Source organism: Struthio camelus, chromosome 1 (genome assembly GCF_040807025.1).
Source record: "Struthio camelus isolate bStrCam1 chromosome 1, bStrCam1.hap1, whole genome shotgun sequence".
NCBI lineage: Eukaryota > Metazoa > Chordata > Aves > Struthioniformes > Struthionidae > Struthio > Struthio camelus.
In genome coordinates, this window is record NC_090942.1 from 222,248,612 (window position 1) to 222,261,859 (window position 13,248).

Genomic DNA, 13,248 nt, shown 5'->3' on the forward strand with positions numbered 1-13,248 from the left:
CTGAGCCTCTCCAGGGGCGCAAGGAGTCTGGCCTGGGGGCAAGGGGCAGGACCCAGGGGTCTCTCATGCCTGAAGGGGCTGCCCCATGGCAGGGACCACGCACCGCCTCTCAAGGGTCAGCGACGACTCTGTCGGTTCTTCCTTCATCATGAGGAAAGCTGCCCACGGAGGAGACAGAGAATGGGTGAGCAGGCTGAGGACTCCCAGGTCAAAACCTTGGGCGAGGGGTACATGGGGATTTCTGGGCTTTGGAGGTGCTCAGCACCACCGCTCACCGCTCTGCTTCTCCGGCGAAGTTCGCAGCACGCTCCTCTGCCTCCTCGTCCTCCCCCGGGGTCGCTGTACAAGGTAAAGGGGCAGCCAAGTGAGATGGCAGCAGCTCCCTCCACCATGCTGCTGGCCCTCCCTGGCCTTTGACCCTCCACCAGCCACCACCCTCGTGCCCTACAAAGCCAGGGGTTGCTTACCCGCAGCCTGGTGAGCCGCACCATGATGTAGATGAGGCACAGCTGCAGTGTGAACCGCAGGAGCGGCGCCAACTCCAGAAAGGAGGAAGGGCTGAAGCGCCCCATGTTGCGTGATCAGGTGCGGCAGCAACGCTCCAAATCTCCACAGGGGCTGGTGAAGGGCACAGACCTGTGAAAAAATTTCTTTTTGGCCAAAAAAAGTCTGAACCCTCCCACCAGAAGTGACAGCAATAGGAGAGGTATGTCCAAGTATCAGGATGCCAACACCAGCACCCACATCTCATTCCTAGGAGGAGAACAGTGGAGATGGGGGTTATTACTTCAGAGCCTGTAAGACCATCAGGATAGTTGTTTTTATATGCTCTCTGAAACCCCTTGCCTCCTGCTATCCTGCCAACTCGGTTTGGCTCGCATCGCTGTCACCTCCCTGGCAGGAGGCTCTCCTCCATGGCCCCACAGTCAAGACCCACATTCCGACACAGCGGCCACCTCACTGCGGCAATCACCTTGGCTGATGCCAGACCTCAGCCCCACCAAGAGCAAGTGCCTTCCAGCTCTAGCCATGACAGCCCTGGCCAGGCTTGGCCCCAGGCACCACCAGGACCATCCAAATCCCATGGCCTTAGACTATCCGTGGCCACAGTAGTCACTTCCAGGGACTACAATCCCTCACTGCAGGGGCTGCTGAACACTGTTGTCCCTCACAGAATCACAGATTCACCGAATGGTTGAGGATGGAAGGGACCTCTGGAGATCATCTAGTCCAACCTCCCTGCTCAAGCAGGGTCACCTAGAGCATATTTCCCAAGATCACATCCAGATGGATTTTGAATATCTCCAGGGAAGGAGACTCCACCACCTCTCTGGGAAACCTGTGCCAGTGCTCAGTCACCCTCACACTAAAGTTTTTCCCCATGTTCAGAGGGACCTGCCTGTGTTTCGGTTTGTGCCTGTTGCCTCTTGTCCTGTCGCTGGGCACCACTGAGAAGAGTCTGGCCTCATCGTCTTGACACTTCCCTTCAGATACTTGTACACGTTGATGAGATCGCCTCTCAGTCTTCTCTTCTCCAGGCTAAACAGGCCCAGCTCCCTCAGCCTTTCTTCATAGGAGATGCTCCACTCCCTTCATCATCTTAGCAGCCCTTCACTAGACTCGCTCCAGGAGCTCCATGTCTCTCTTGTACTGGGGAGCCCAAAATTGGACACAGTACTCCAGGTGAGGCCTCACCAGGGCTGAGGAGAGGGGCAGGATCACTTCCCTTGACCTCCTAGCAACACTCTTCCTAATGCAGCCCAGGAACCCATTGGCCTTTTTTGGCCACAAGGGCACACTGCTGGCTCACAGTTAACTTGTTGCCCACCAGCACTCCCAGGTCCTTCTCTGCAGAGCTGCTTTCCAGCAGGTCAACCCCCAGCCTGTCTGATGCATGGGATTATTCCTCCCTAGGTGCAGGACCCTGCACTTGCTTTTGTTGAACTTCAGGTGGTTCCTCCCTGCCCAACTCTCCAGCCTGTCCAGGTCCCTCTGAATGGCAGCACAGTCTTCTGGTGTGTCAGCCACTCCTTCCAGTTTGGGATCATCAGCAAACTTGCTGAGGGTGCACTCTGTCCCTTCCTCCAGGTCACTGATGAATACATTGAACAAGACTGGACCCAGGACTGACCCCTAGGGGACACCGCTAGCTGCAGGCCTCCAACTAGACTCTGTGCCACTGATCACAACCCTCTGAGCTCTGCCATCCAGCCAGCTCTCAGTCCTTCCTTGTTTGTTAGTATAAGGTCCAGCAACATCCCTCTCCCCTCATTGGCTCCTCCATCACCTCTATCAGAAAATTATCATAAATGCTTTCCAGGAACCTCCTGGATCGTCCCTCCAGAAGATGTCAGGGTGGTGGAAGTCCCCCATGAGAACCACGCTGCATCCATTGGTGTACACGCACTTCAGAGAGGTATTCGAGCATGTCAGTTTCCCAGGAGGCGTGCATGACCCCATAATCACGTCTTGTAGGCACTTCATTGGCTGCATGCACTTCCTAGAGGTTTCCCCACTTGAGGCCTTTTTTGCCATCTGGGTGATCTCTATAACTCTCTCCTTCCCCCACCTTTCCTAGCTTAAAGCTCTCCTTACCAGATTGGCCAGTCTGTTGGAAAAGACGCACGTGCCCTATTTAGTGAGGTGGATCCCATATCTACCAATCAGTTGGAAAGCTTCAAACAGGGTCCCATGGTTACAGAAAACAAAACCCTGTTGTCAAAATCAGCAACACAGCCAGTTGTTCACTTGGAGAATCCATATACTCCTCCTCTCATCAAGTATCGTTGGTGCCCATATGGAAGAGTAGTGGAGGTAATAGTCAGATGTGTGGATAAGCCTTGGCAGTCTTTCCATGACGTCTCTGATTTGAGCCCCTGGCAGGTAATAAACCTCTCTAGACAAGTGATCAGGTTGGCAGATGGGTGCCTCTGTCCCCTGCAGCAGGGAGTCACCCACAACAATCACTCGCCAGTTCCAGGTGATCCTGCATGGCATAGTTGCTTGCCTTGAAGTCATGCCCAGCTCCTCCTCACTTTGAAGGGTGCTAAACCTGTTCATCAACTGCAAGTCTTGAGGAGGAGCAAGAGCTTTTCTCCTCATATGAGGAGCAACCAGTTTCCAGCCTTCATCTTCTACAGACATAAGATTTACTGTTTCACACAGCAGAGAGCCCTCCTGCATCTCCACTGCAACAGGGGGGCAGAGACTCCAGAAGCTGTAGAGTTCTGAGAATATCCTATCAGTCCCTTGCTCATCTTCATGGATGATACACAGCCTGCTTACTTCCTCCCATAACTCCTTGACCTGGCAATACAACCCATCAACAACAGCACACCTTCAACAGAAGAAATAACTGACATCCCCAGCTTCATGGAGAGGTCCCACGCACTCCATGCAATACACAGACCTACATCCACTGTCAGAAGGTCTGTCTGGGTGGAAGCCTCTAACACAGTTCACACAGCAACACCAATACCGACCAGGGAATGAGCTCTGCAGCATGTCAAAACCATACCTGAGGGAAGCATACACTACTAAAGACTAGAGCTAAAGGAGATTTCTTGAACCCTGCTGTACAAACTGCTGCTCCCCTGCTACATTCTAGGCCTCGCTCTTATATAGGCCTCTGCCTCGCACAGACTCACAGGCTGCTTGATGGACCCTGATGAAGGGTTGATTGGAACAAAGGCCCCAGTTCTCTCTGATTAGGGGCAATCAACAGAGCTTGTTAACAGCAGCTGCACCTAGCTAGAGATTTCCAGGAGAAGCTAAGACTATCAGTACCTCTCCTTCCCTAGCTCTCCTTTCCTGTCAGCAGCAAGCACTTGGTAGTTTCTCATGAGTCCGCAAAAAGCCCCCACAATTTCAAACAAGGTTCTCACAAGTACTAAGAAGATCCCAGAAACTGGTATGCAAACTAGTGCATCTGTTCACTGCCTCTGTTTCCTGCACTCTAGACCTGGCTATTCTATAGGTACCATACTGTGAATACAAGGGAGACGATTAGCAGAGCCACCTCCATCAGGCAGCAAGTACCACCAAATTCCTAGTACAAGGAAAAATGCTCTCATTTTAATGCGCAGCTATGCTGATTAACGGGCTTCCATTTTTCCCCACAGCATGGCACATGTTGCACCACGAGACGCTCTTCTCTGCCACAGCGCTGCACAACTCCAGCCTGCCTCTCATGGCACCTCCATCGGGACACAATCCCCAAGGGCCACCCAAGCTCACCACTCCTTCCACACTGCCCACACTTACCGGCCCTCTCGCCCTACAACTCACCACACACACTTCATTGCCCAGCCTCTGTGCAACGAGCTCGCCCCAAATGCTGACCCATGTCGCGCAGCTGACAAGCCCACCTCGAGCCCAGCAACAACCTCAGACTCTCACACAACACCAGCCACCAGCCCCCTGCCGCATGCCTCCTCTCCTCACGCTGCACACCACCTCGCACCCATCACCCCCCGACTCTGACACACAATGCACACAGACACGGCCCCCGCTTTATGACACAGCAGCCACCTCACTATGGTTGCCATCACCACGGGGGCTCATACCACAGCTCACACCCACCGGGAACAAGCTCCTGCCCCATCCAGACACAACAGCCCCACACAGCCTCAGCCCCAGCCCCATAACCAACCTCTGAAATGAGTGCCCTTCCACTCCCCATGGCCACAGTAGCCTCTCCAGACATCCAGGCCTCGGCCACACCGTCTAACGAAAACGATTCAACCTGTCCGCTCCACCGTGGAGGTGGAAATCCTGCACAGACTGTAGTCACCCAGCAGCAATGACCCCACATCAACCAGGAGAGACTCCCGTCCCTTCTCACCTCCACCTTCAGTCCCCAGCCCTCGCAGCGCCACCACTTCCCCACATCACCACTTGCTCTCACACCGCTTCGCCTGCCCTCCACTCACCCCCAAAACACTAACACTTACCCTCTCCCACCCCACACGCCACACCTACCTCCCAGACCCTACACACAAGCTGCACCATCTCACGAGGCATCTCCACCACGCAGCAGGTGATGCCACTGGTCACACTCCCCAAGGCCTTGCACCCAACACCTCTGCCTCAAACACCATCTGCACGCTCTCCAGACTCCACCTACCAACAGCCCCACAACAACCTCCAGCTCCTTCCTCCTCCTCTCAACTCCTTCTGCAGCCCCCAGCCCTCGCACCCGCAACACTTGCCCAAATGCTGCCGGATGCCCAGGACGTGACAAGCCCACCTGCAGCCCAGCAGCAACCTCAGAGCCTGAGACAACACCAGCCACCAGCCCACTGCCACATGCCTCCTCTCCTCACACCGCACACTACCGGGACCCATCACCCCCCCGGCCACTTTGCCACACAATGCAGACAGACGCGGCCTCCACTTTGTCACACACCAGCCACCTCACTGTGGTAGTTGCCATCACCATGGGGGCTCATGCCACAGCTCACACCCACCGGGAACAAGCTCCTGCCCCATCCAGACACAACAGCCCCGCACAGCTTCAGCCCCAGCCCCATAACCAACCTCTGAAATGAGTGCCCTTCCACTCCCCGTGGCCACAGTAGCCTCTCCAGACCTCCAGGCCTTGGCCACAGGGTCTAACAAACACGATTCAACCTCTCCGCTCCACCGTGGAGGTGGAAATCCTGCACAGACTGTAGTCACCCAGCAGCAATGACCCCACATCAACCAGGAGAGACTCACGTCCCTTCTCACCTCCACCTTCAGTCCCCAGCCCTCGCAGCGCCACCACTTCCCCACATCACCACTTGCTCTCACACCGCTTCGCCTGCCCTCCACTCACCCCCAAAACACTAACACTTACCCTCTCCCAAACCACACGCCACACCTACCTCCCAGACCCTACACACAAGCAACACTCTCTCCACAGGCACGCACCTCCACCACCACCCAACACCTCCCACACCTTTCCTCCTACTCCTCCCGCAACACATGCCTTCCTCATTGCAACACAGTGCAGGCCTCCAGCAGACCCTTCCACTTTTCCCCACTGCACGGCACATGTTGCACCACGAGACGCTCTTCTCTGCCACAGCGCTGCACAACTCCAGCCTGCCTCTCATGGCACCTCCATCGGGACACAATCCCCAAGGGCCACCCAAGCTCACCACTCCTTCCACACTGCCCACACTTACCGGCCCTCTCGCCCTACAACTCACCACACACACTTCATTGCCCAGCCTCTGTGCAACGAGCTCGCCCCAAATGCTGACCCATGTCGCGCAGCTGACAAGCCCACCTCGAGCCCAGCAACAACCTCAGACTCTCACACAACACCAGCCACCAGCCCCCTGCCACATGCCTCCTCTCCTCACACTGCACACCACCTCGCACCCATCACCCCACGACTCTGACACACAATGCACACAGACACGGCCCCCGCTTTATGACACAGCAGCCACCTCACTATGGTTGCCATCACCACGGGGGCTCATACCACAGCTCACACCCACCAGGAACAAGCTCCTGCCCCATCCAGACACAACAGCCCCGCACAGCCTCAGCCCCAGCCCCATAACCAACCTCTGAAATGAGTGCCCTTCCACTCCCCATGGCCACAGTAGCCTCTCCAGACCTCCAGGCCTTGGCCAGATGGTCGGCCGAACAAGGCTGACCCTCTCCACTCCACCGTGGAGGTGGAAATCCTGCACAGACTGTAGTCACCCGGCAACACTGACCCCACATCAACTAGGAGAGACTCCCGTCCCTTCTCACCTCCACCTTCAGTCCCCAGCCCTCGCAGCGCCACCACTTCCCCACATCACCACTTGCTCTCACACCGCTTCGCCTGCCCTCCACTCACCCCCAAAACACTAACACTTACCCTCTCCCAAACCACACGCCACACCTACCTCCCAGACCCTACACACAAGCAACACTCTCTCCACAGGCACGCACCTCCACCACCACCCAACACCGCCCACACCTTTCCTCCTACTCCTCCCGCAACACATGCCTTCCTCATTGCAACACAGTGCAGGCCTCCAGCAGCCCCTTCCACTTTTCCCCACTGCACGGCACATGTTGCACCACGAGACGCTCTTCTCTGCCACAGCGCTGCACAACTCCAGCCTGCCTCTCATGGCACCTCCATCGGGACACAATCCCCAAGGGCCACCCAAGCTCACCACTCCTTCCACACTGCCCACACTTACCGGCCCTCTCGCCCTACAACTCACCACACACACTTCATTGCCCAGCCTCTGTGCAACGAGCTCGCCCCAAATGCTGACCCATGTCGCGCAGCTGACAAGCCCACCTCGAGCCCAGCAACAACCTCAGACTCTCACACAACACCAGCCACCAGCCCCCTGCCACATGCCTCCTCTCCGCACACTGCACACCACCTCGCACCCATCACCCCCCGACTCTGACACACAATGCACACAGAAACGGCCCCCCTTTATGACACAGCAGCCACCTCACTATGCTTGCCATCACCACGGGAGCTCATGCCACAGCTCACACCCACAAGGAACAGGCTCCCGACCCATCCAGACACAACAGCCCCGCACAGCCTCAGCCACAGCCCCACCACAATCATCCACGTCCAATGCCCTTCCACTCAACACGCCCACAGTAGCCTCTCCAGACCTCCAGTCCTCTGCCAGACCGTCTAACGAACACGATTCAACCTCTCCGCTCCACCGTGGAGGTGGAAATCCTGCACAGACTGTAGTCACCCGGCAACACTGACCCCACATCAACTAGGAAAGACTCCCGTCCCTTCTCCCCTCCACCTTCAATCCCCAGCCCCTGCACACAAGCAGCACCATCTCACGAGGCATCTCCACCACGCAGCAGGTGATGCCACTGGTCACACTCCCCAAGGCCTTGCACCCAACACCTCTGCCTCAAACACCATCTGCATGGTCTCCAGACTCCACCTACCAACAGCCCCACAACAACCTCCAGCTCCTTCCTCCTCCTCTCAACCCCTTCTGCAGTTCCCAGCCCTCGCACCCGCAACACTTGCCCAAATGCTGCCAGATGCCCAGGACGTGACAAGCCCACCTCGAGCCCAGCAGCAACCTCAGACTCTCACACAACACCAGCCACCAGCCCCCTGCCACATGCCTCCTCTCCTCACACTGCACACCACCTCGCACCCATCACCCCACGACTCTGACACACAATGCAGACTGTCACAACCCCCCTTTATGACACAGCAGCCACCTCACCGTGGTAGCTGCCATCACCACGGGGGCTCATGCCACAGCTCACACCCACCAGGAACAAGCTCCCGCCCCATCCGCCCACAACAGCCCCGCACAGCCTCAGCCCCAGCCCCACCACAAACCTCCACATCCAATGCCCTTCCACTCCCCATGGCCACTGTAGCCTCTCCAGACCTCCAGGCCTTGGCCACAGGGTCTAACGAGCACGACTCACCCTCTACGCTCCACCATGGAGATGGAAATCCTGCACAGACTGTAGTTACCCTGCAACACTGACCCCACATCAACCAGGAGAGACTCCCGTCCCTTCTCACCTCCACCTTCAGTCCCCAGCCCTCGCAGCGCCACCACTTCCCCACATCACCACTTGCTCTCACACCGCTTCGCCTGCCCTCCACTCACCCCCAAAACACTAACACTTACCCTCTCCCAAACCACACGCCACACCTACCTCCCAGACCCTACACACAAGCAACACTCTCTCCACAGGCACGCACCTCCACCACCACCCAACACCTCCCACACCTTTCCTCCTACTCCTCCCGCAACACATGCCTTCCTCATTGCAACACAGTGCAGGCCTCCAGCAGCCCCTTCCACTTTTCCCCACTGCACGGCACATGTTGCACCACGCGCCGCTCTTCTCTGCCACAGCGCTGCACAACTCCAGCCTGCCTCTCATGGCACCTCCATCGGGACACAATCCCCAAGGGCCACCCAAGCTCACCACTCCTTCCACACTGCCCACACTTACCGGCCCTCTCGCCCTACAACTCACCACACACACTTCATTGCCCAGCCTCTGTGCAACGAGCTCGCCCCAAATGCTGACCCATGTCGCGCAGCTGACAAGCCCACCTCGAGCCCAGCAACAACCTCAGACTCTCACACAACACCAGCCACCAGCCCCCTGCCGCATGCCTCCTCTCCTCACACTGCACACCACCTCGCACCCATCACCCCCCGACTCTGACACACAATGCACACAGAAACGGCCCCCCCCCGCCTCATGACACAGCAGCCACCTCACTATGGTTGCCATCGCCATGGGGGCTCATGCCAAAGCTCACACCCACCGGAAACAAGCTCCCGACCCATCCGCCCACAACAGCCCCGCACAGCCTCAGCCCCAGCCCCACCACAAACCTCCACATCCAATGCCCTTCCACTCCCCATGGCCACAGTAGCCTCTCCAGACCTCCAGTCCTCGGCCACAGGGTCTAACGAACACGACTGACCCTCTCCACTCCACCGTGGAGGTGGAAATCCTGCACAGACTGTAGTCACCCTGCAACACTGACCCCACATCAACCAGGAGAGACTCCCGTCCCTTCTCACCTCCACCTTCAGTCCCCAGCCCCTGCACACAAGCAGCACCATCTCACGAGGCATCTCCACCACGCAGCAGGTGATGCCACTGGTCACACTCCCCAAGGCCTTGCACCCAACACCTCTGCCTCAAACACCATCTGCACGCTCTCCAGACTCCACCTACCAACAGCCCCACAACAACCTCCAGCTCCTTCCTCCTCCTCTCACCTCCTTCTGCAGTCCCCAGCCCTCGCACCCGCAACACTTGCCCAAATGCTGCCGGATGCCGAGGACGTGACAAGCCCACCTGCAGCCCAGCAACAACCTCAGAGCCTGAGACAACACCAGCCACCAGCCCCCTGACAGATGCCTCCTCTCCTCACACTGCACGGCCACTGGCCCCCCACAACTTTCCCACACAATGCACACAGTCACGGCCCCCCTTTGTCACACAGCAGCCACCTCACTGCCCTTGTCATCAACACTGGGGCTCATGCCACAGCTCACACCCAACAACAAGTGCCCGCCACCTCCTGCCACAACAGCCCTGGCCGGCCATCCTCAACACCAGACTCACCACCTCCCTTCACCTCCCAACGCCTTACACTCCTCACGCCTGTGCTCAGCCCTCCACGCACTCCCATGCCCCAACACAGCCGCCGACAAAAACCGCTCTCCCTCTACGCTCCACCACAGACGCCACAAACCCTGCGCAAACCCTGCGCCTCTGCAAAACACCCACCCTACATCAACCAGGAGAGACTCCCGTCCCTTCTCACCTCCACCTTCAGTCCCCAGCCCCTGCACACAAGCAGCACCATCTCACGAGGCATCTCCACCACGCAGCAGGTGATGCCACTGGTCACACTCCCCAAGGCCTTGCACCCAACACCTCTGCCTCAAACACCATCTGCACGCTCTCCAGACTCCACCTACCAACAGCCCCACAACAACCTCCAGCTCCTTCCTCCTCCTCTCACCTCCTTCTGCAGTCCCCAGCCCTCGCACCCGCAACACTTGCCCAAATGCTGCCGGATGCCCAGGACGTGACAAGCCCACCTGCAGCCCAGCAGCAACCTCAGACTCTCACACAACACCAGCCACCAGCCCACTGCCACATGCCTCCTCTCCTCACACTGCACACCACCTCGCACCCATCACCCCCCGACTCTGACACACAATGCACACAGACACGGCCCCCCCTTTATGACACAGCAACCACCTCACCGTGGTAGCTGCCATCACCATGGGGGCTCATGCCACAGCTCACACCCACCAACAGCAAGCTCCCGCCCCATCCGCCCACAACAGCCCCGCACAGCCTCAGCCCCAGCCCCACCACAAACCTCCACATCCAATGCCCTTCCACTCCCCATGGCCACTGTAGCCTCTCCAGACCTCCAGGCCTTGGCCACAGGGTCTAACGAGCACGACTCACCCTCTACGCTCCACCATGGAGATGGAAATCCTGCACAGACTGTAGTTACCCTGCAACACTGACCCCACATCAACCAGGAGAGACTCCCGTCCCTTCTCACCTCCACCTTCAGTCCCCAGCCCTCGCAGCGCCACCACTTCCCCACATCACCACTTGCTCTCACACCGCTTCGCCTGCCCTCCACTCACCCCCAAAACACTAACACTTACCCTCTCCCAAACCACACGCCACACCTACCTCCCAGACCCTACACACAAGCAACACTCTCTCCACAGGCACGCACCTCCACCACCACCCAACACCTCCCACACCTTTCCTCCTACTCCTCCCGCAACACATGCCTTCCTCATTGCAACACAGTGCAGGCCTCCAGCAGCCCCTTCCACTTTTCCCCACTGCACGGCACATGTTGCACCACGAGACGCTCTTCTCTGCCACAGCGCTGCACAACTCCAGCCTGCCTCTCATGGCACCTCCATCGGGAAACAATCCCCAGGGGCCACCCAAGCTCACCACTCCTTCCACACTGCCCACACTTACCGGCCCTCTCGCCCTACAACTCACCACACACACTTCATTGCCCAGCCTCTGTGCAACGAGCTCGCCCCAAATGCTGACCCATGTCGCGCAGCTGACAAGCCCACCTCGAGCCCAGCAACAACCTCAGACTCTCACACAACACCAGCCACCAGCCCCCTGCCGCATGCCTCCTCTCCTCACACTGCACACCACCTCGTACCCATCACCCCACGACTCTGACACACAATGCACACAGACACGGCCCCCCCTTTATGACACAGCAGCCACCTCACTATGGTTGCCATCACCACGGGGGCTCATGCCACAGCTCACACCCACCAACAGCAAGCTCCCGACCCATCCATCCGCCCACAACAGCCCCGCACAGCCTCAGCCCCAGCCCCACCACAAACCTCCACATTCAATGCCCTTCCACTCCCCATGGCCACACTAGCCTCTCCAGACCTCCAGGCCTTGGCCACAGGGTCTAACGAACATGACTAACCCTCTCCGCTCCACCGTGGAGGTGGAAATCCTGCACAGACTGTAGTCACCCGGCAACACTGACCCCACATCAACCAGGAGAGACTCCCGTCCCTTCTCACCTCCACCTTCAGTCCCCAGCCCCTGCACACAAGCAGCACCATCTCACGAGGCATCTCCACCACGCAGCAGGTGATGCCACTGGTCACACTCCCCAAGGCCTTACACCCAACACCTCTGCCTCAAACACCATCTGCACGCTCTCCAGACTCCACCTACCAACAGCCCCACAACAACCTCCAGCTCCTTCCTCCTCCTCTCACCTCCTTCTGCAGTCCCCAGCCCTCGCACCCGCAACACTTGCCCAAATGCTGCCGGATGCCGAGGACGTGACAAGCCCACCTGCAGCCCAGCAACAACCTCAGAGCCTGAGACAACACCAGCCACCAGCCCCCTGACAGATGCCTCCTCTCCTCACACTGCACGGCCACTGGCCCCCCACAACTTTCCCACACAATGCACACAGTCACGGCCCCCCTTTGTCACACAGCAGCCACCTCACTGCCCTTGTCATCAACACTGGGGCTCATGCCACAGCTCACACCCAACAAGTGCCCGCCACCTCCTGCCACAACAGCCCCGGCCGGCCATCCTCAACACCAGACTCACCACCTCCCTTCACCTCCCAACGCCTTACACTCCTCACGCCTGTGCTCAGCCCTCCACGCACTCCCATGCCCCAACACAGCCGCCGACAAAAACCGCTCTCCCTCTACGCTCCACCACAGACGCCACAAACCCTGCGCAAACCCTGCGCCTCTGCAAAACACCCACCCTACATCAACCAGGAGAGACTCCCGTCCCTTCTCACCTCCACCTTCAGTCCCCAGCCCCTGCACACAAGCAGCACCATCTCACGAGGCATCTCCACCACGCAGCAGGTGATGCCACTGGTCACACTCCCCAAGGCCTTGCACCCAACACCTCTGCCTCAAACACCATCTGCACGCTCTCCAGACTCCACCTACCAACAGCCCCACAACAACCTCCAGCTCCTTCCTCCTCTCACCTCCTTCTGCAGTCCCCAGCCCTCGCACCCGCAACACTTGCCCAAATGCTGCCGGATGCCCAGGACGTGACAAGCCCACCTGCAGCCCAGCAGCAACCTCAGACTCTCACACAACACCAGCCACCAGCCCCCTGCCACATGCCTCCTCTCCTCACACTGCACACCACCTCGCACCCATCACCCCACGACTCTGACACACAATGCACACAGACACG

General features: G+C 58.3%; 1 protein-coding gene across 1 annotated transcript in view; it reads right to left on the reverse strand.

The window, feature by feature from the left end:
• Positions 1-13,248, reverse strand: part of LOC104140618 (uncharacterized) — a 196,796-nt gene that overhangs the window by 18,858 nt on the left and 164,690 nt on the right. Inside the window, exons 4-6 of the mRNA XM_068930769.1 lie at positions 468-636; positions 276-339; positions 104-158 (exon numbers count right to left, since the gene is read on the reverse strand). Of these exons, the coding sequence (XP_068786870.1) occupies positions 104-158; positions 276-339; positions 468-572 (224 nt within the window). The 5' untranslated portion in view covers positions 573-636. The remainder of the gene's footprint in view (positions 1-103; positions 159-275; positions 340-467; positions 637-13,248) is intronic.